Source organism: Pseudophryne corroboree, chromosome 3, assembly GCF_028390025.1.
Source record: "Pseudophryne corroboree isolate aPseCor3 chromosome 3, aPseCor3.hap2, whole genome shotgun sequence".
In the NCBI taxonomy this organism is placed as follows: Eukaryota; Metazoa; Chordata; class Amphibia; order Anura; family Myobatrachidae; genus Pseudophryne; species Pseudophryne corroboree.
In genome coordinates, this window is record NC_086446.1 from 705,288,823 (window position 1) to 705,311,215 (window position 22,393).

A 22,393-nucleotide genomic window follows, 5' to 3' on the forward strand; every position below is an offset into this window, starting at 1 on the left:
GACCTGTCGACCTAGCACATGTCGACCTAGAAACCCTGTCGACCTTCCATCCATGTCGACCTAGTGACTGTCGACCTATAGTGGTCGACCTAAACATTGTCGACCTAGACACTGTCGATCTTCAGACCGGATCCCGATTTATTATAGGATATATACTTTTTAGCCCTACCCTATTATTGCAAGTGCTGATCCCCAGGAGATCCACATAATTGTGATATTTATCATTATTTGTATATACCTAGGTTATGGTGCTAATTTCAACTTTTTAATTGTACTGTTGAATTTCCAACTCATTTTTCACCCACTTCTCTCACAATCCCTTTATGAGAGCAGTTGCATTTCCTCACATACGCATTCCTAGTTTATATTTGTATCAAAGTTCCACCTGTGACCCCACTACACCTATTTTGTGATTATGTACTTTACAGTGTTCAGATTGTTTATATAATTCATTCTAAGACTCCAATTTTAATCATGTTTGATTAAAAATAAGATTTTAAACCTACCGGTAAATCTTTTTCTCCTAGTCCGTAGAGGATGCTGGGGACTCCGTAAGGACCATGGGGATAGACGGGCTCCGCAGGAGACATAAGCACTAAGAAAGAACTTTAGGTATGGGTGTGCACTGGCTCCTCCCTCTATGCCCCTCCTCCAGACCTCAGTTAGAGAAACTGTGCCCAGAGGAGACTGACAGTACGAGGAAAGGATTTTTGTTAATCCAAGGGCAAGATTCATACCAGCCCACACCATCCACACTGTATAACTTGGGATATACGAACCAGTTAACAGTATGAAACAACACAGCATCAGTCCGAGGCTGAGGAAAACTGTAACATAACCCTTATGTAAGCAAAAACTATATACAAGTCTTGCAGAAGCAGTCCGCACTTGGGACGGGCGCCCAGCATCCTCTACGGACTAGGAGAAAAAGATTTACCGGTAGGTTTAAAATCATATTTTCTCTTACGTCCTAGAGGATGCTGGGGACTCCGTAAGGACCATGGGGATTATACCAAAGCTCCCAAACGGGCGGGAGAGTGCGGATGACTCTGCAGCACCGATTGAGCAAACAGGAGGTCCTCCTCAGCCAGGGTATCAAACTTGTAGAACTTTGCAAAGGTGTTTGAACCCGACCAAGTAGCAGCTCGGCACAGCTGTAATGCCGAGACCCCTCGGGCAGCCGCCCAAGAAGAGCCCACCTTCCTAGTGGAATGGGCCTTAACCGATTTTGGTAACGGCAATCCCGCCGTCGAATGAGCCTGCTGAATCGTGTTACAGATCCAGCGAGCAATAGTCTGCTTGGAAGCAGGAGCACCAACCTTGTTGGCTGCATACAGGACAAAACAGTGCTTCTGTTTTCCTGACCCTAGCCGTTCTGGCCACGTAAATTTTCAAAGCCCTGACCACATCAAGGGACTCGGAATCCTCCAAGTCTCGCGTAGCCACAGGCACCACAATAGGTTGGTTCATATGAAAAGATGAAACCACCTTGGCAAGAATTGAGGACGGGTCCGCAATTCCGCTCTATCCATATGGAAAACTAGATACGGGCTTTTATGAGACAAAGCCGCCAATTCCGACACTCGCCTAGCCAAAGCCAAGGCTAACAACATGACCACTTTCCAAGTGAGGTATTTTAATTCCACCTTTTTAAGTGGTTCAAACCAGTGCAACTTAAGGAAACTCAACACCACGTTAAGGTCCCAAGGTGCCACCGGAGGTACAAAAGGAGGCTGGATATGCAGCACTCCCTTCACAAAAGTCTGTACTTCTGGGAGAGAAGCCAATTCCTTCTGAAAGAAAATGGATAGGGCCGAAATCTGAACCTTAATGGAGCCTAATTTTAGGCCCAAATTCACCCCAGTTTGTAAGAAGTGAAGGAAACGGCCCAGATGGAATTCTTCCGTAGGAGCATTCCTGGCCTCACACCAAGAAACATACTTCCGCCATATACGGTGATAATGTTTAGCTGTCACGTCCTTCCTAGCCTTTATCTGGGTAGGAATGACCTCATCCGGAAGGCCCTTTTCCACTAGGATCCGGCGTTCAACCGCCATGCCGTCAAACGCAGCTGCGGTAAGTCTTGGAACAGACATGGCCCCTGTTGTAACAGGTCCTGTCTTAGAGGAAGAGGCCACGGATCTTCTGTGAGCATTTCCTGCAGATCCGGATACGAGGCCCTTCGCCGCCAATCTGGAACAATGAGAATTGTCTGTACTCCTCTTTGTCTTATTATTCTCAACACCTTGGGTATGAGAGGAAGAGGAGGAAACACATAGACCGACTGGAACACCCACGGTGTCACTAGGTCGTCCACTGCCACCGCCTGAGGGTCTCTTGACCTGGCGCAATACCTCTGTAGCTTTTTGTTGAGGCGGGACGCCATCATGTCCCCATTGACTTGAAATCTGTGCGAAGACTTCCTGATGAAGTCCCCACTCTCCTGGATGTAGATCGTGTCTGCTGAGGAAGTCTGCTTCCCAGTTGTCCGCTCCCGGAATGAATACTGCTGACAGTGCGCCTACATGATTTTCCGCCCAGCGAAGAATCCTGGTGGCTTCCGCCATTGCCACTCTGCTCCTTGTGCCGCCTTGGCAGTTTACATGAGCCACTGGGTTGATGTTGTCCAACTGGACCAGAATCGGTAGTCCGCGAAGCAAAGTCTCCGCTTGACGAAGGGCATTGTATATGGCCCTCAGCTCCAGGACGTTGATGTGAAGACAAGCCTCTTGACTTGACCAAAGACCTTGGAAGTTTCTTCCCTGTGTGACTGCTCCCCAACCTCGGAGGCTCGCATCCGTGGTTACCAGAATCCAGTCCTGGATGGCGAACCTGCGACCCTCTAGAAGGTGAGCACTCTGCAGCCACCACAGGAGAGACACCCTGGCCCTGGGGGATAGGGTGATCAACTGATGAATCTGTAGATGTGACCCGGACCACTTGTCCAGTAGGTCCCATTCGAAGGTCCTCGCATGGAACCTGCCGAAGGGAATGGCCTCGTAAGATGCCACCATCTTTCCCAAGACTCGAGTGCAGTGATGCACTGACACCTGTTTTGGCTTCAATAGGTCCCTGACCAGAGTCATGAGTTCCTGGGCCTTTTCCATCGGAAGATAAACCCTTTTCTGGTCCGTATCCAGAATCATGCCTAAGAAGGTCAAACGAGTCGTAGGAACCAACTGTGACTTCGGGATATTTAGAATCCAGCCGTGTTGCTGTAACACCTTCAGTGTAAGTGACACGCTGTTCAACAACTGCTCTCGTGATCTCGCTTTTATGAGATCGTCCAAGTACGGGATAATTGTGACACCCTGCTTGCGCAGGAGCACCAACATTTCCGCCATTACCTTGGTGAAAATCCTCGGGGCCGTGGAAAGCCCAAACGGCAACGTCTGAAATTGGTAATGACAATCCTGTACCGCAAATCTCAGGTACGCCTGATGAGGTGGATATATGGGAACATGAAGGTATGCATCCTTTATGTCCAGGGATACCATAAAATCCCCCCCTTCTAGGCTGGCGATGACCGCTCTGAGCGATTCCATCTTGAACTTGAACTTTTTCAAGTATAGGTTCAAGGACTTTAAATTTAAGATGGGTCTGACCGAACCGTCCGGTTTCGGGACTACAATAGGGTTGAGTAATACCCCCTCTCTTGTTGAAGCAGGGGAACTTTGACTACCACCTGCTGAAGACACAATTTGTGAATTGCATTCAAAACTATCTCCCTTTCTGGGGGAGAAGCTGGTAGGGCCGATTTGAAAAACCGGCGAGGAGGCACCTCTTCGAATTCCAGCTTGTAACCCTGGGAAACAATTTCTATTGCCCAGGGATCCACCTGTGAGTGAACCCAGATGTGGCTGAAAAGTCGAAGACGTGGGCCCACTTGGGCGAACTCCCTCAGCGGTGCCCCAGCGACATGCGGTGGATTTCATAGAGGCCGTGGAGGACTTCTGCTGCTGTGAACTAGCTGTGGATGGCAGCTTTTTCCCTCTGCCCTTACCTCTGGCAAGAAAGGACGATCCTCGTACTCTCTTGTTTCTATTTGACCGAAAGGATATTGATACTGAAGTTGATTGCATTTAAATAACTACAGGTGTGCATATTACCTGTTGAGCTGTGATTGGACACTTTGGGATTAAAAACCTGCTCAGTGCAGCATGAATCACATCCTCTGATGAAACCGCCATTGCACAGGTGCGGAGAAACGCGTAAGAGGCCTGAAGCCCGCATTACTTGACACCTCATCTCACCGGTACGTTTCCTAGTCGAGCCAGCATACCATCAGCTCACATCACGCTGCCAATTGAGCTAAGACTGCAACAATAGGGTGACTAGGAATATTTGTATCCAGTAAGAGAGATCCTCCATACATCTATCACTACGGCATTAGTTGTCGTTAGTGCCGCTTGGGGCACAGGTGGAGCATAGCTCTGTAACGACAGCAGCATCTCAGCGCCCTCCCTCTGCCCCCTCCTATACAGCACCATCACGTTGAATTAACGGAGGAATTAATCACATCGGTTCCTACACCGACAATCACCTCATGTTGTGCTGTTTTCAAATATTCCACACTACACAAAAGGAATTATACGGAGGTGAGCTCATATGGGTCTACTTTATGTCTGGATAAGACTTTGATATTACATCTGTAAAACATGCCACCAATACCTTCTATCAAAAAAGGACGGTAGTAAGGAATACAATATTTCTCATAAAGCACTTTAAAAACAATGGCCCTCATTCCGAGTTGTTCGCTCGGAGTTTTTCATCGCATCGCAGTGAGAATTCTCTTAGTGCGCATGCGCAATGTTCGCACTGCGACTGCGCCAAGTAACTTTACTATGAAGAAAGTAAGTTTACTCACGGCATTTTCATCGCTCCGTCGTTCGCATTGTGATTGACAGGAAATGGGTGTTACTGGGCGGATGCACGGCGTTTTAGGGGCGTGTGGCTGGAAACGCTACCGTTTCCGGAAAAAACGCAGGAGTGGCCGGAGAAACGGTAGGAGTGCCTGGGCGAACGCTGGGTGTGTTTATGACGTCAGCCAGGAACGAAAAGCACTGAACTGATCGCACAGGCAGAGTAAGTCTGAAGCTACTCAGAAACTGCTAACTCGTTTGTAATCGCAATATTGCGCGTACGTCGGTCGCAATTTTAAGAAGCTAAGATTCACTCCCAGTAGGCGGCGGCTTAGCGTGTGTAACTCTGCTACATTCGCCTTGCGAGCGAACAACTCGGAATGAGGGCCCATATTTTCAGAGACGATTGTGTCAGATATATTTAACACAGCTATTTTTTATTATTGTTTGTGAGTTACATGTCAACCAATAGGCTATATGTTGCTACATTGTTTTAATTGTTCTATCTTTAAGGTGTAACTAATAAATGTATTCTTTTAAATTACTTATTGCAAGCGCTCCCTTGATATACTTTTGTATCTCTCTATATATTTTTATCTACTACTTGGCACTGCAGTGTTGCCATTTGGGAGATGCTTACTAACTTGAAATATATATATACGCGTATATATATATATATATGTACATATATAGGTGTGTGTGTATATATATATATATATATATATATGTATACAAGAAACTGAGCAGGAAAGGTGGCTGTATAAGCGCTAGGGATTGTTTGGTTTTGTTCATAATGGATCAGCATTGTTTGCCTTCTCTTGTTGCTGTAGTTCACCAACCAATCTAGGTTAAGAGCTCTAACTTTTTCCTTACTATTGCATACTTCCCAACATTACTGTGTTTTAAATTGGGATCCCGAGCCAGAAAAGGATGGAGAGGCACTGTGGTGAAGGGACAGAGTCTCACAATGAAGGGGGAGGAGCCTCATGACAAACCCCTGTTTGCGCTATAGTGGGGGCTTAACTAGCACTTTCCGAGATGTTGGACTTCCTCCACGCTCTCCCTGTGGTGACAGTGCTTCCCCTCAACTTTTCCTCCCCGTGGAACAATGCGGCCCGCAAGTGGTACAGTCCCAGAAAAACAGGATTGTCCCGCCGAAAGCGGGACAATTGGTATGTATGCTATTGTACTGGAAGGGTGGGGGTGTTCCATAATAACGTTAGTTGTCAAGTCACAGTAGTATTGGGAGATAGAACGTATAAAAAAAAATTCAAAAGAAAACCCAATAGAGTCATTTTGTTCTGAATATGGTTCTATACAAAATGTGCTAAATATTTATTAAATAGTTCATTATAGTTTATTGTTAGTTTACAGACTATTCGTAAGTATTAAAAATAAAAGTAATTATTAATAACAATGAGTAATACAGATGATCTGGGTCCAAAACTAAGAAGTTCAGAAAATAAATGATGGACCTTATTGGACACTTTGGTGGAGGTAAAAACTGAATGTAGAAATTAAATACCAATGTGATTGTATGCAAATAAATACCTTAAGCAACGAGAAAACATCTCCTTCATTTTGATACCAAGCTGCTTCTTGTATCTCTGATTTTTCCTTCTCATTTCTCAGGCAAGGATATTTTTCAAAATCCTCGATTGCAAAAGGAAAACCTCGTTTGTTCACTTCCATGTTGATTGAGATGTGAGAAATCTTTGAGGAGGAGACACAGAGTAAGAAAACGAGTTTTATGGTAAGAACTTACCTTTGTTAAAACTCTTTCTGTGAGGTACACTGGGCTCCACAAGGAATGGACAATGGGGTGTAGAGTAGGATCTTGATCCGAGGCACCAACAGGCTCAAAGCTTTGACTGTTCCCAGAATGCACAGCGCCGCCTCCTCTATAACCCCGCCTCCCTGCACAGGAGCTCAGTTTTTAGTTAACCAGCCCAATGCAGTAGCAGGAAAAGAGACGACAACGGTTAGTAGCCACATACACCACACTCTCACGACAGGAGAAGTGTCAGCGGCTAATGCCATACCAACCCAAAGAAGCTAAGTGCGTCAGGGTGGGCGCCTTGTGGAGCCCAGTGTACCTCGCAGAAAGAGTTTTAGCAAAGGTAAGTTCTTACCATAAAACTCGTTTTCTGCTGCGGGGTACACTGGGCTCCACAAGGAATGGACAATGGGGATGTCCTAAAGCAGTTCCTTATGGGAGGGGACGCACTGTAGCGGGCACAAGAACCCGGCGTCCAAAGGAAGCATCCTGGGAAGCGGCAGTATCGAAGGCATAGAACCTTATGAACATGTTCACGGAGGACCACGTAGCCGCCTTGCACAATTGTTCAAGGGTCGCACCACGTTGGGCTGCCCAAGAAGGACCAACAGACCGAGTAGAATGGGCCTTAATGTGATCAGGAGCAGAGAGACCAGCCTTCACATAAGCATGTGCAATCACCATTCTAATCCATCTGGCCAGGGTTTGCTTGTGAGCAGGCCAGCCACGTTTGTGAAATCCAAACACAACAAAGAGAGAATCAGATTTCCGAATAGAAGCAGTTCTCTTCACATAGATACGGAGAGCCCGTACCACATCCAAAGACCGCTCTTTGGGGGACAGATCAGGAGAAACAAGTGCCGGAACTACTGTCTCCTGGTTAAGGTGGAACGAAGAAACCACCTTAGGTAAATATTAGTGATGAGCGGGTTCGGATCCTCGGAATCCGAACCCCCCCGAACTTCACCCATTTTACACGGGTCCGAGGCATACTCGGATCCTCCTGCCTTGCTCGGTTAACCCGAGCGCGCCTGAACGTCATCATCCCGCTGTCGGATTCTCGCGAGATTCGGATTCTATTTAAGGAGCCACGCGTCGCCGCCATTTTTCACTCGTGCATTGGAAATGATAGTGAGAGGACGTGGCTGGCGTCCTCTCACTTTGTTTCAGGGGGCTGCAAATATCTTTATTCTGGGGACCAGCAGTATTATAGGAGGAGTACAGTGCAGAGTTTTGCTGACCAGTGACCACCAGTATTATACGTTCTCTGCCTGAAAAACGCTCCATATCTGTGCTCAGTGTGCTGCATATATCTGTGCTCACACTGCTTTATTGTGTGGACTGGGGACCATCAGTATATTATACAGGAGGAGTACAGTGCAGAGTTTTGCTGACCAGTGACCACCAGTATTATACGTTCTCTCCTCTGTCTGAAAAACGCTCCATATCTGTGCTCAGTTTGCTGCATATATCTGTGCTCACACTGCTTTATTGTGGGTACTGGGGACCACCAGTATATTATATAGGAGGAGTACAGTGCAGAGTTTTGCTGAGCAGTGACCATCAGTATTATACGTTCTCTCCTCTACCTGAAAAATGCTCCATATATGTGCTCAGTTTGCTGCATATATCTGTGCTCACACTGCTTTATTTTGGGGACTGGGGACCACCAGTATATTATATAGGAGGAGTACAGTGCAGAGTTTTGCTGACCAGTGACCACCAGTATTATACGTTCTCTCCTCTAGCTGAAAAATGCTCCATATATGTGCTCAGTTTGCTGCATATATCTGTGCTCACACTGCTTTATTTTGGGGACTGGGGACCACCAGTATATTATATAGGAGGAGTACAGTGCAGAGTTTTGCTGACCAGTGACCACCAGTATTATACGTTCTCTCCTCTGCCTGAAAAACGCTCCATATCTGTGCTCAGTGTGCTGCATATATCTGTGCTCACACTGCTTTTTTGTGGGGACTGGGGACCACCAGTATATTATATAGGAGGAGTACAGTGCACAATTTTGCTGACCAGTGACCACCAGTATTATACGTTCTCTCCTCTGCCTGAAAAACGCTCCATATCTGTGCTCAGTGTGCTGCATATATCTGTGCTCACACTGCTTTATTGTGGGGACTGGGGACCACTAGTATAATATATATAGGAGGAGTACAGTGCAGAGTTTTGCTGACCAGTGACCACCAGTATTTACGTTCTCTCCTATGTCTGAAAAACGCTCCATATCTGTGCTCAGTGTGCTGCATATATCTGTGCTCACACTGCTTTATTGTGGGGACTGGGGACCACCAGTATATTATATAGGAGGAGTACAGTGCAGAGTTTTGCTGACCAGTGACCACCAGTATTATACGTTCTCTCCTCTGCCTGAAAAACGCTCCATATCTGTGCTCAGTGTGCTGCATATATCTGTGCTCACACTGCTTTATTGTGGGGACTGGGGACCACCAGTATATTATATAGGAGGAGTACAGTGCAGAGTTTTGCTGACCAGTGACCACCAGTATTATACGTTCTCTCCTCTGCCTGAAAAATGCTCCATATCTGTGCTCAGTGTGCTGCATATATCTGTGCTCACACTGCTTTATTGTGGGGACTGGGGACCACCAGTATATTATATAGGAGGAGTACAGTGCAGAGTTTGCTGACCAGTGACCACCAGTATTATACGTTCTCTCCTCTTCCTGAAAAACGCTCCATATCTGTGCTCAGTGTGCTGCATATATCTGTGCTCACACTGCTTTATTGTGGGGACTGGGGACCACCAGTATATTATATAGGAGGAGTACAGTGCAGAGTTTTGCTGACCAGTGACCACCAGTATTATACGTTCTCTCCTCTGCCTGAAAAACGCTCCATATCTGTGCTCAGTGTGCTGCATATATCTGTGCTCACACTGCTTTATTGTGGGGACTGGGGACCACCAGTATATTATATAGGAGGAGTACAGTGCAGAGCTTTGCTGACCAGTGACCACCAGTATTATACGTTCTCTCCTCTGCCTGAAAAACGCTCCATATCTGTGCTCAGTGTGCTGCATATATCTGTGCTCACACTGCTTTATTTTGGGGACTGGGGACCACCAGTATATTATATAGGAGGAGTACAGTGCAGAGTTTTGCTGACCAGTGACCACCAGTATTATACGTTCTCTCCTCTGCCTGAAAAATGCTCCATATCTGTGCTCAGTTTGCTGCATATATCTGTGCTCACACTGCTTTATTGTGGGGACTGGGGACCACCAGTATATTATATAGGAGGAGTACAGTGCAGAGTTTTGCTGACCAGTGACCACCAGTATTATACGTTCTCTCCTCTGCCTGAAAAACGCTCCATATCTGTGCTCAGTGTGCTGCATATATCTGTGCTCACACTGCTTTATTGTGGGGACTGGGGACCACCATTATATTATATAGGAGGAGTACAGTGCAGAGTTTTGTCTTGCACTGAGTTTTGAAACCATAATTTCAGTCACAGTCGTGTGGCAGACCCTGTGGCTGAAATGATGGGTTTGTTAAAGTGTGCATGTCCTGTTTATACAACATAAGGGTGGGTGGGAGGGCCCAAGGACAATTCCATCTTGCACCTCTTTTTTCTTTCATTTTTCTTTGCATCATGTGCTGTTTGGGGACTATTTTTTGAAGTGCCATCCTGTCTGATACTGCAGTGCCACTCCTAGATGGGCCAGGTGTTTGTGTCGGCCACTTGGGTCGCTTAGCTTAGTCACACAGCTACCTCATTGCGCCTCTTTTTTTCTTTGCATCATGTGCGGTTTGGGGACAATTTTTTTAATCTGCCATCCTGTCTGACACTGCAGTGCCACTCCTAGATGGGCCTGGTGTTTGTGTCGGCCACTTGGGTCGCTTAGCTTAGTCACACAGCTACCTCATTGCGCCTCTTTTTTTCTTTTATTTTTCTTTGCATCATGTGCTGTTTGGGGACTATTTTTTGAAGTGCCATCCTGTCTGACACTGCAGTGCCACTCCTAGATTGGCCAGGTGTTTGTGTCGGCCACTTGGGTCGCTTAGCTTAGTCACACAGCTACCTCATTGCGCCTCTTTTTTTCTTTGCATCATGTGCTGTTTGGGGACAATTTTTTTAATCTGCCATCCTGTCTGACACTGCAGTGCCACTCCTAGATGGGCCAGGTGTTTGTGTCGGCCACTTGGGTCGCTTAGCTTAGTCATCCAGCGACCTCGGTGCAAATCATTATATTGTGAGGTGTGAGGTGTTCAGAATAGACTGGAAATGAGTGGAAATTATGGTTATTGAGGTTAATAATACTGTGGGATCAAAATGACCCCCAAATTCTATGATTTAAGCTGTTTTTGAGGGTTTTTTGTAAAAAACACCCGAATCCAAAACACACCAGAATCCGACAAAAAATTTTCAGGGAGGTTTTGCCAAAACGCGTCCGAATCCAAAACACGGCCTCGGAACCGAATCCAAAACCAAAACACAAAACCCGAAAAATGTCCGGTGCACATCACTAGTAAATATCCGGGACGAGTCCTAAGAACCGCCCGGTCAAGGTGAAATATCAGATATTGGGAACTACAGGACAAGGCACCCAAATCCGACACTCTTCTAGCTGAAGCAATAGCCAGCAGAAACACCACCTTAAGTGAAAGCCACTTAAGATCAGCTGAACCAAGAGGTTCAAACGGAGACTCTTGTAACGCCTCCAAAACCACCGACAAGTCACAAGGAGCCACAGGCGGGACATAGGGGGGTTGGATACGCAACACACCCTGAGTAAAGGTATGCACATCAGGTAAGGTCGCAATTTTTCTCTGAAACCACACCGACATGGCAGAAATATGAACCTTGAGGGAGGCCAGACGCAGGCCTAAGTCCAGGCCCTGCTGAAGAAAAGCCAACAACTTGGCTATACTAAACTTGGAAGCGTCATAATCGTTAGATGCGCACCAAACAAAGTAAGAATGCCAGACCCTATAGTAAATCCGAGCAGAAGCCGGTTTCCGGGCCCGCAACATATGAATGACCGCCTCAGAAAACCCTTTAGCCCTTAAGATGGAAGCTTCAAGAGCCACGCCGTCAAAGACAGCCGGGCTAGGTCCTGGTAGAGTGAAAAATATGTTTAAGGTGTTACAAATGTGCGCAATTAAAAACAGAATTATGCAGCAGAATCACACGTAAAGTTGAGCGTTCATCCAACACTCAGAAAACTGAACCATGGCCCTCATTCCGAGTTGTTCGCTCGGTATTTTTCATCGCATCGCAGTGAAAATCCGCTTAGTACGCATGCGCAAAGTTCGCACTGCGACTGCGCCAAGTAACTTTACTATGAAGAAAGTATTTTTACTCACGGCTTTTTCTTCGCTCCGGCGAACGTAATGTGATTGACAGGAAATGGGTGTTACTGGGCGGAAACACGGCGTTTCAGGGGCGTGTGGCTGAAAACGCTACCGTTTCCGGAAAAAACGCAGGAGTGGCCGGAGAAACGGTGGGAGTGCCTGGGCGAACGCTGGGTGTGTTTGTGACGTCAACCAGGAACGACAAGCACTGAAATGATCGCACAGGCAGAGTAAGTCTGGAGCTACTCTGAAACTGCTAAGTAGTTAGTAATCGCAATATTGCGAATACATCGGTCGCAATTTTAAGAAGCTAAGATTCACTCCCAGTAGGCGGCGGCTTAGCGTGTGTAACTCTGCTAAATTCGCCTTGCGACCGATCAACTCGGAATGAGGGCCAATATTCTAAAAGATATAAGTGTCCAACCAACAGGAGTCGTAGGAACCACACTTTACCCGTTTCGGACCTCACTGGGTGCTTCGTCCTTGGATACTTATTCACCCTGCATCGCCACCTTGGAGAAGCTCCTACAGGTTCCGGAACTGTGGCCGCTAATCCCTGCCTGATTACATCAGCAGGATTCTGGTGATATGCTTGCAGTGTTCCTGTGTCTTTGCCATGAAAGGATGTCTTACTTGTGATTTTTATTTCTATTTGTTGTAAGTGCAATTTGTATTAAAACGCTTCCTTTTTTATACAAAATACTGCACTATCATTTATTCTCTGTGCTGACTCCCTCTGTAATGGGTAATACCCCTGTGAGGGAAGCACTATTGTTTTGATTTCAGAGATTTCTGGACGACACCAACCTCTACATGCATTGAGGAGCTATTTACAGAAGATTGTGATCAATTCATCATTCATTTATAAAACCTCAGTAATTTCCATTATATTTGGATGTGGTGCTTTGCATGTACACACCTATTTGTATGATTGTTTGGTTTCCCTATGCACATTCCTGGTATCATTCTGTACATGGTTAAGCAGAATAGCGCAGGATTGAGCACGTAAAAAATCTTTTAGAATATAGGTCCTGGTAGACACAGGGGCCCTGAACGAGGAGGTCTGGGCGTTGTGGAAGTAGAATTGGACGCTCTGACGATAGGCCTTGCAGGTCTGAGAACCAGTGCCGTCTGGGCCACGCTGGAGCTATGAGAAGCAGAATTCCTTTTTCTTGCTTGAACTTTCGAATTACCCTGGGCAGGAGTGACACCGGAGGGAACACGTATGGCAGCCGAAACCTCCACGGCATCGCCAGCGCATCCACGAATGCTGCTTGAGGATCCCTTGTCCTTGCTCCGAAGACCGGAACCTTGTGATTGTGTCGAGAAGCCATCAGATCTACATCTGGAAGACCCCACCTTTCCACTAGGAGTTGAAACACTTCTGGATGAAGGCCCCACTCGCCGGCATGTACGTCCTGACGACTGAGAAAGTCCGCTTCCCAATTCAGGACTCAGGAATGAAGATTGCCGATATGGCCGGTAGATGGCGTTCCGCCCAATGTAGAATCCGTGAGACTTCCTTCATTGCCAGACGGCTTCAAGCGCCACCTTGATGATTTATTTAAGCTACTGTGGTGGCGTTGTCCGACTGCACTTGAACAGGACGGTTCTGAATTAATGCTGGGCTAGGTTCAATGCATTGAAGACCGCCCGCAATTCCAGAATGTTGATCGAAAGGAGGGACTCCTCCTTGGTCCACCGACCCTGAAGGGAGTGTTGCTCCAGTACCGTGCCCCAACCTCTTAGACTGGTATCTGTCGTCAACAGGACCCAGTTGGATATCCAGAAGGGACGGCCCCTGCACAATTGTTGGTCCTGGAGCCACCAGAGCAACGACAGATGGACCTCCGGAGTCAATGAGATCATTAGAGACCTGATCCAGTGAGGCAGGCCATCCCACTTGGCTAGAATCAGCCTCTGGAGGGGGCGAGAATGGAATTGAGCATACTCCACCATGTCGAATGCTGATACCATGAGGCCCAGCACCTGCATCGCAGAATGTATCGACACTTGCGGACGAGAAAGGAAGCAACGAATCCTGTCCTGAAGCTTCAGGACTTTCTCCTGACACAAGAACAACCTCTGGTTGCGAGTGTCCAATAGCGCTCCCAGATGCACCATGCTCTGAGCAGGGATAAGGGAGGATTTCTTCCAGTTGATGAGCCACCCGTGGGCTTGTAGAAACCGGACCGTCATATTTAGATGATGTAGGAGAAGTTCTGGGGAATTTCCAGGATTAACAAGTTGTCCAGATACGGCAGTATCCTGACCCCTTGACGGCGGAGTACCACCGTCATCACCGCCATGACTTTGGTGAAGACTCGCGGAGCCGTTGTTAAACCAAAAGGTAACGCCCGAAACTGGTAATGGAGGTTGCCAATAGCAAACCTCAGGTATTGCTGATATGATGCTGCTATAGGAATATGCAGGTAAGCATCCTGTATGTCCAGGGAGACCATGAAGTCCCCAGGTTCCAAGGCCAGAACTATAGAGCGAAGGGTTTCCATAAGGAACTTGGACACCATCACAAACCTGTTCAATGCCTTGAGGTTGAGAATGGGCCAGGAGGACCCATTCGGTTTCGGGACTAGAAACAACGGAGAATAGTACCCCCGGCCCCTCTGTGCAAGAGGCACCTGTACTACGATTCCAGTATCCAGGAGGGTCTGTACCACTGCATGCAGAGTGTTTGCCTTTGTCTGGCAAAATCGATGAGGGGGTCGGTTTTTGAAGGCTATGGTGTAACCTCGAGTGACAACTTCCCGTACCTAGGCATCTGAAGTGGTCTTCAACCATTCCTGGGTATACCCTAGAAGCCGGCCCCCCACCCCGGGATCCCCCAGGGGGAGGCCCGCCCCGTCATGCGGCAGGCTTATCGGCCTTGGAAGCTGGCTGACGGGCCGCCCAGGCTCTTTTGGGCTTTGGCTTACCAGGTTTGGAAGTGCAGGCCTGCTTGTTGTACGCCTGACCTTTTGCTTTACCTGAAGGACGAAAGGGGCGAAAGGAAGTACCTTTTGCCTTCGACACAGAAGGAGCGGTACTTGGCAGACAGGCAGTTTTGGCAGTAGCCAAGTCAGCCACTATCTTATTTAAGTCCTCCCCAAACAGAATATCTCCCTTGAAAGTTAGTTCCTCCAGGGTTTTTCTAGAGTCCAGAACCACAGACCAGGATCTCAGCCACAATATCCGGCGAGCCAGGACTGACGTATTAGAGGCCTTGGCTGCCAGGATACCGGCATCAGAAGCCGCCTCTTTAATATAGCGAGAAGCTGTGACAATATATGATTAGCATTGTCTAGCATGGTCAGAAGAGATTTCAGCATCTAACTCCAAGGCCTATGCTTCAATAGCCTCTGCAGCCCATGTTGCTGCAATAGTGGGCCTTTGTGCAGCACCTGTGAGGGTGTAAATCGCTTTCAGACAACCCTCCACACGTTTATCCGTAGGCTCCTTTAGAGACGTGACGGTAGTGACAGGTAGAGCTGAGGAAACCACCATCCTAGCCACATGTGAGTCTACTGGAGGAGGCGTTTCCCAATTCTTAGACAGCTCTGGTGCGAGGGGATAGCGAGCCAGCATCTTCTTTTGAGGCACAAACATCGTACCCGGGTTTTCCCAGGGTTCCTGACGTATATCCACTAGGTGGTCAGAGTGAGGTAAAACCTGTTTAACCACCTTCTGACGCTTGAACCTATCTGGTTTCTTAGGAGGGACGGATGGCTTGGGATCATCTGTAATCTGTAGAATTAACTTAATAGCCTCCAAAAGATCAGGAACATCCACATGTGAACTACCCTCCCCATCAGCCGTATCTGAGTCAGAACCTGTGGGGTCAGTGTAAGTGCCGTCTTCATCAGACGAGGTGTCAATGACAGCAGTGGATTGTGAGGAGACAAGCGCTCGCGTAGAGGACCCCTTGGACTTAGGCGAGCGATGGTCAGACTTTTTAGTAGTCAGGGACTCGTTCTTCAATTGGGCAGATAAATCGTCTGCCCACGGCTGGTTAGCTGCAGGGACCACATACAGTTGTACCAGCATAGGGGGTCCCATAGGGGGTGTTAGTTTATTAACTAGCGTATGTAGAAGCGTGGAAAAAGCGGCCCACGGTGGGTCATTATGTACCTCCGTCGCCACAGTCCCACTGGGGGGCAAGGAGCCCCCAGAACCAGAGCCCACAGCTGCTATATTCTCCTCATAGGAAACTGTGGCTTCAGCAACACCGGCAGTGTGTTCAGCCCCAGAACAGTTACCCTCAGAAGCAGACATGATATAACTTGCAGTATCAGGTAACATAGTACAATTGGCAGCAGCACAATACCTCTTACCCAAACCCCTGCGCAGTGTAGTCAACACTAGCAGAGATAAAGGAGAGATATGGTTACTAGAATCACAGAGAAAAATACGTATTAAAGTATATCTTTGTGAAAATCCTATATCAATATAAAACCTGATGCACCAAGCCCCCTCAGGTTATAGAATATAGGGATAGCAAGTTGAGTGAAAGACACGAAATGGACACCACTCAGCTATTTAATGCACACACAGATAGTCACAGTTTGTACAATGCAGAGGTTATTACTAACAATAATACTGCACTGGACTAGCTTACACAGCTATATAACAATAGATATAACAGTACACAGTAAGAACTGGATGTATATCACAGGGTAATTGTACTAGAAAACCCTGACTAAATGCACTCTTTCTTAACTAGCACTGTCTAAAAAGGCAGGTAGAATACTTGAGTGTCATGTAAAGTCACAGCACTGACAACCAGGCGGCTTTACACAGGAGGATTTGCCCAAGCAGTCCCAGGAACAGTGAAGCTGAGAGATAATGGCGCCGCAGACACTGACAGGGAGTGAGGAAAAGACAGATATGCAGCTCCAGGGCGGGAACATTTGCGGGAAATGGCGCCCTGGGACTGGGGGAGGGGCTTCAGGTCTAAGCCTTTTCCCCCTGCTGGCAAAACCACCAGGTACTGTGGGCTACCAAAAATGGTTTAGAGGTAAAACCTGACCTGCACCCATGCCCTGGTGATCTACTGGGATCGCCTGTACTTCCACAGTGTCCACCGCCAGCGCGTGCGGCCCGCCTCCCACTGACCGCGCCGGATCGCAATAAAGACCGGGTCCCGCAAGCGGGACATACTTACCACCTCCCAAAGCACGGCCACGCGATCCCGGAGAGCCCCCGTCGTGTGTGCCTGACGTGAAGAAAACCGGAGCCTCCTGCTGTAGTTACCCGGCAACCAGGGTTCGGGAGTGTACAGCGCCGCTGGGGAGAGCTGGAGCTGCAGCAGTGAATGTCTTTTGACATTTACCACCGCTGCTGCCCTTGAAGTCTTCACTTTTTTCTTCAAAAAAAGCTCTACTTAGGGCTGTCTGGAGCAGCCCCTCTGTTATGTGCCTGCTTACTGTATCACCAACTACAAAACTGAGCTCCTGTGCAGGGAGGCAGGGTTATAGAGGAGGCGGCGCTGTGCATTCTGGGAACAGTTAAAGCTTTAAGCCTGTTGGTGCCTCGGATCAAGATCCTACTCTACACCCCATTGTCCATTCCTTGTGGAGCCCAGTGTACCCCGCAGCAGAAAGTTAGATATATCATTGTATCTGACAGTAAAGCAGTTATGTGCTGCTGTCAGTGAGGCAGGGAGGTGCTGCTGTCAGTGAGGCAGTGATGTGCTGCTGTCAGTAAGGCAGTGATGTGCTGCTGTCAGTGAGACAGTGATGTGCTGCTGTCAGTGAGTCAGGGATGTGCTGCTGCCAGCGAGGCAGGGATGTGCTGCTGTCAGCGAGGCAGTGATGTGCTGTTGTCAGTGAGGCAGTGATGCACTACTGTTAGTGAGGCAGGGATTTGCTGTTCTCGGTGAGGCAGGGATGTGCTGCTGTCACTGAGGCATGGATGCACTGCTGTCAGTGAGGCAGTGATGTGCTGTTGTCAGTGAGGCAGGGATGCGCTGCTGTCAGTGAGGCAGTGATGCACTACTGTTAGTGAGGCAGGGATGTGCTGTTGTCGGTGAGGCAGGGATGTGCTGCTGTCAATGAGGCATGGATGCACTGCTGTCAGTGAGGCAGGGATGTGCTGCTGTCAGTGAGGCAGTGATGTGCTGCTGTCAGTGAGGCAGGAATGTGCTGCTGTCAGTTAAGCAGGGATACGCTAATGTGCTGCGGTCAGTGAGGTGAAAATGCACTGCTGATGGTGAGGTAGGGAGGTGCTGATGTCAGTGAGGCAGGGATGTGTTGCAATCATTTAAGGTGGGATGTGCTGCTGTCAGTGAGGCAGTGATGTGCTGGTGTCAGTGACGTAGGAATGTGCTGCTGTCACTGAGGCTATCATGTGCTGCTGTTAGTGAGGAAGGGATGTGCTGATGTCAGTGAGGCAGTGATATGCTGCTGTCAGTGAGGCAGGGATGGTTGCTGTCAGTGAGGAAGGGATGTACTGCTGTCAGTAAGGCTAAGATGTGCTGCTGTCAGTGAGGCGGTGATTCGCTGCTGTCATTGAGGCAGGGATGTGCTGCTGTCAGTGAGGCAGTGATGTGCTGCTGTCAGTGAGGCAGGGATGTGCTGCTGACAGTGAGGCAGGGATGTGCTGCTGACAGTGAGGCAGGGATGTGCTGCTGTCAGTGAGGAAGGGATGTACTGCTGTCAGTAAGGCTAAGATGTGCTGCTGTCAGTTAAGCAGGGATACGCTAATGTGCTGCGGTCAGTGAGGTGAAAATGCACTGCTGATGGTGAGGTAGGGAGGTGCTGATGTCAGTGAGGCAGGGATGTGTTGCAATCATTTAAGGTGGGATGTGCTGCTGTCAGTGAGGCAGTGATGTGCTGGTGTCAGTGACGTAGGAATGTGCTGCTGTCACTGAGGCTATCATGTGCTGCTGTTAGTGAGGAAGGGATGTGCTGATGTCAGTGAGGCAGTGATATGCTGCTGTCAGTGAGGCAGGGATGGTTGCTGTCAGTGAGGAAGGGATGTACTGCTGTCAGTAAGGCTAAGATGTGCTGCTGTCAGTGAGGCGGTGATTCGCTGCTGTCATTGAGGCAGGGATGTGCTGCTGTCAGTGAGGCAGTGATGTGCTGCTGTCAGTGAGGCAGGGATGTGCTGCTGACAGTGAGGCAGGGATGTGCTGCTGACAGTGAGGCAGGGATGTGCTGCTGTCAGTGTGGCAGTGATGTGTTGGAGACACGGTTTTTACAGGTTCTGTAAAGAAAGAGTTAATGAACCATCTGCTGTTGATGTGAATGACATATCCATAAATGGTATTATCTTTCCTTTACTCACTATTAAGTGGTGAATTAATTTGGTGACGTGGGTTATTTATTAGAGATGAGCGGGTTCGGTTTCTCTGAAACCGAACCCGCACGAACTTCATGTTTTTTTCACGGGTCCGAGCAGACTCGGATCCTCCCGCCTTGCTCGGTTAACCCGAGCGCGCCCGAACGTCATCATGACGCTGTCGGATTCTCGCGAGACTCGGATTCTATATAAGGAGCCGCGCGTCGCCGCCATTTTCACACGTGCATTGAGATTGATAGGGAGAGGACGTGGCTGGCGTCCTCTCCATTAGAAATTAGATTAGAAGAGAGAGAGAGATTGTGCAGAGTCAGACAGAGTTTACCACAGTGACCAGTGCAGTTGTTGTTAGTTAACTTTTATTTATTTTAATATAATATATCCGTTCTCTGCTATATCCGTTCTCTGCCTGAAAAAAAACGATACACAGCAGCAGCCAGTCACACAGTGTGACTCAGTCTGTGTGCACTCAGCTCAGCCCAGTGTGCTGCACATCAGTGTATAAAAGGCAAAGCTTATAATAATTGTGGGGGAGACTGGGGAGCACTGCAGGTTGTTATAGCAGGAGCCCCCAGGAGTACATAATATTATATTAATTTAAAATTAAACAGTGCACACTTTTGCTGCAGGAGTGCCACTGCCAGTGTGACTAGTGGTGACCAGTGCCTGACCACCAGTATAGTAGTATATTGTTGTATGTATTGTATACTATCTCTTTATCAACCAGTCTATATTAGCAGCAGACACAGTACAGTGCGGTAGTTCACGGCTGTGGCTACCTCTGTGTCGGCAGTCGGAACTCGGCAGGCAGTCCGTCCATCCATAATTGTATTACAATATATACCACCTAACCGTGGTATTTTTTTTTCTTTCTTTATACCGTCGTCATAGTGTCATACTAGTTGTTACGAGTATACTACTATCTCTTTATCAACCAGTGTACAGTGCGGTAGTTCACGGCTGTGGCTACCTCTGTGTCGGCAGTCGGCAGGCAGTCCGTCCATCCATAATTGTATTATTATTATAATATATACCACCTAACCGTGGTTTTTTTTTTCATTCTTTATACCGTCATAGTGTCATACTAGTTGTTACGAGTATACTACTATCTCTTTATCAACCAGTGTACAGTGCGGTAGTTCACGGCTGTGGCTACCTCTGTGTCGGCAGTCGGCAGGCAGTCCGTCCATCCATAATTGTATTATTATTATAATATATACCACCTAACCGTGGTTTTTTTTTCATTCTTTATACCGTCGTCATAGTGTCATACTAGTTGTTACGAGTATACTACTATCTCTTTATCAACCAGTGTACAGTGCGGTAGTTCACGGCTGTGGCTACCTCTGTGTCGGCAGTCGGCAGGCAGTCCGTCCATCCATAATTGTATTATTATTATAATATATACCACCTAACCGTGTTTTTTTTTTCATTCTTTATACCGTCGTCATAGTGTCATACTAGTTGTTACGAGTATACTACTATCTCTTTATCAACCAGTGTACAGTGCGGTAGTTCACGGCTGTGGCTACCTCTGTGTCGGCAGTCGGCAGGCAGTCCGTCCATCCATAATTGTATTATTATTATAATATATACCACCTAACTGTGGTATTTTTTTTTCTTTCTTTATACCGTCGTCATAGTGTCATACTAGTTGTTACGAGTATACTACTATCTCTTTATCAACCAGTGTACAGTGCGGTAGTTCACGGCTGTGGCTACCTCTGTGTCGGCAGTCGGCAGGCAGTCCGTCCATCCATAATTGTATTATTATTATAATATATACCACCTAACCGTGGTTTTTTTTTCATTCTTTATACCGTCGTCATAGTGTCATACTAGTTGTTACGAGTATACTACTATCTCTTTATCAACCAGTGTACAGTGCGGTAGTTCACGGCTGTGGCTACCTCTGTGTCGGCAGTCGGCAGGCAGTCCGTCCATCCATAATTGTATTATTATTATAATATATACCACCTAACCGTGGTTTTTTTTTCATTCTTTATACCGTCGTCATAGTGTCATACTAGTTGTTACGAGTATACTACTATCTCTTTATCAACCAGTGTACAGTGCGGTAGTTCACGGCTGTGGCTACCTCTGTGTCGGCAGTCGGCAGGCAGTCCGTCCATCCATAATTGTATTATTATTATAATATATACCACCTAACCGTGGTTTTTTTTTCATTCTTTATACCGTCGTCATAGTGTCATACTAGTTGTTACGAGTATACTACTATCTCTTTATCAACCAGTGTACAGTGCGGTAGTTCACGGCTGTGGCTACCTCTGTGTCGGCAGTCGGCAGGCAGTCCGTCCATCCATAATTGTATTATTATTATAATATATACCACCTAACTGTGGTATTTTTTTTTCTTTCTTTATACCGTCGTCATAGTGTCATACTAGTTGTTACGAGTATACTACTATCTCTTTATCAACCAGTGTACAGTGCGGTAGTTCACGGCTGTGGCTACCTCTGTGTCGGCAGTCGGCAGGCAGTCCGTCCATCCATAATTGTATTATTATTATAATATATACCACCTAACCGTGGTTTTTTTTTCATTCTTTATACCGTCGTCATAGTGTCATACTAGTTGTTACGAGTATACTACTATCTCTTTATCAACCAGTGTACAGTGCGGTAGTTCATGGCTGTGGCTACCTCTGTGTCGGCAGTCGGCAGGCAGTCCGTCCATCCATAATTGTATTATTATTATAATATATACCACCTAACCGTGGTTTTTTTTTCATTCTTTATACCGTCGTCATAGTGTCATACTAGTTGTTACGAGTATACTACTATCTCTTTATCAACCAGTGTACAGTGCGGTAGTTCACGGCTGTGGCTACCTCTGTGTCGGCAGTCGGCAGGCAGTCCGTCCATCCATAATTGTATTATTATTATAATATATACCACCTAACTGTGGTATTTTTTTTTCTTTCTTTATACCGTCGTCATAGTGTCATACTAGTTGTTACGAGTATACTACTATCTCTTTATCAACCAGTGTACAGTGCGGTAGTTCACGGCTGTGGCTACCTCTGTGTCGGCAGTCGGCAGGCAGTCCGTCCATCCATAATTGTATTATTATTATAATATATACCACCTAACCGTGGTTTTTT

At 47.3% G+C, this 22,393-nt stretch overlaps 1 protein-coding gene across 3 annotated transcripts in view; it reads right to left on the reverse strand.

Annotated features, from left to right (window-relative positions):
* LOC135056653 (alpha-2-macroglobulin-like protein 1) overlaps positions 1-22,393 on the reverse strand; it is a 342,531-nt gene that overhangs the window by 102,467 nt on the left and 217,671 nt on the right. For all 3 annotated transcript variants that reach the window (XM_063962097.1, XM_063962096.1, XM_063962098.1), the window contains one exon: positions 6,414-6,575. In XM_063962097.1, coding sequence (XP_063818167.1) covers positions 6,414-6,575 — 162 coding nt within the window. The remainder of the gene's footprint in view (positions 1-6,413; positions 6,576-22,393) is intronic.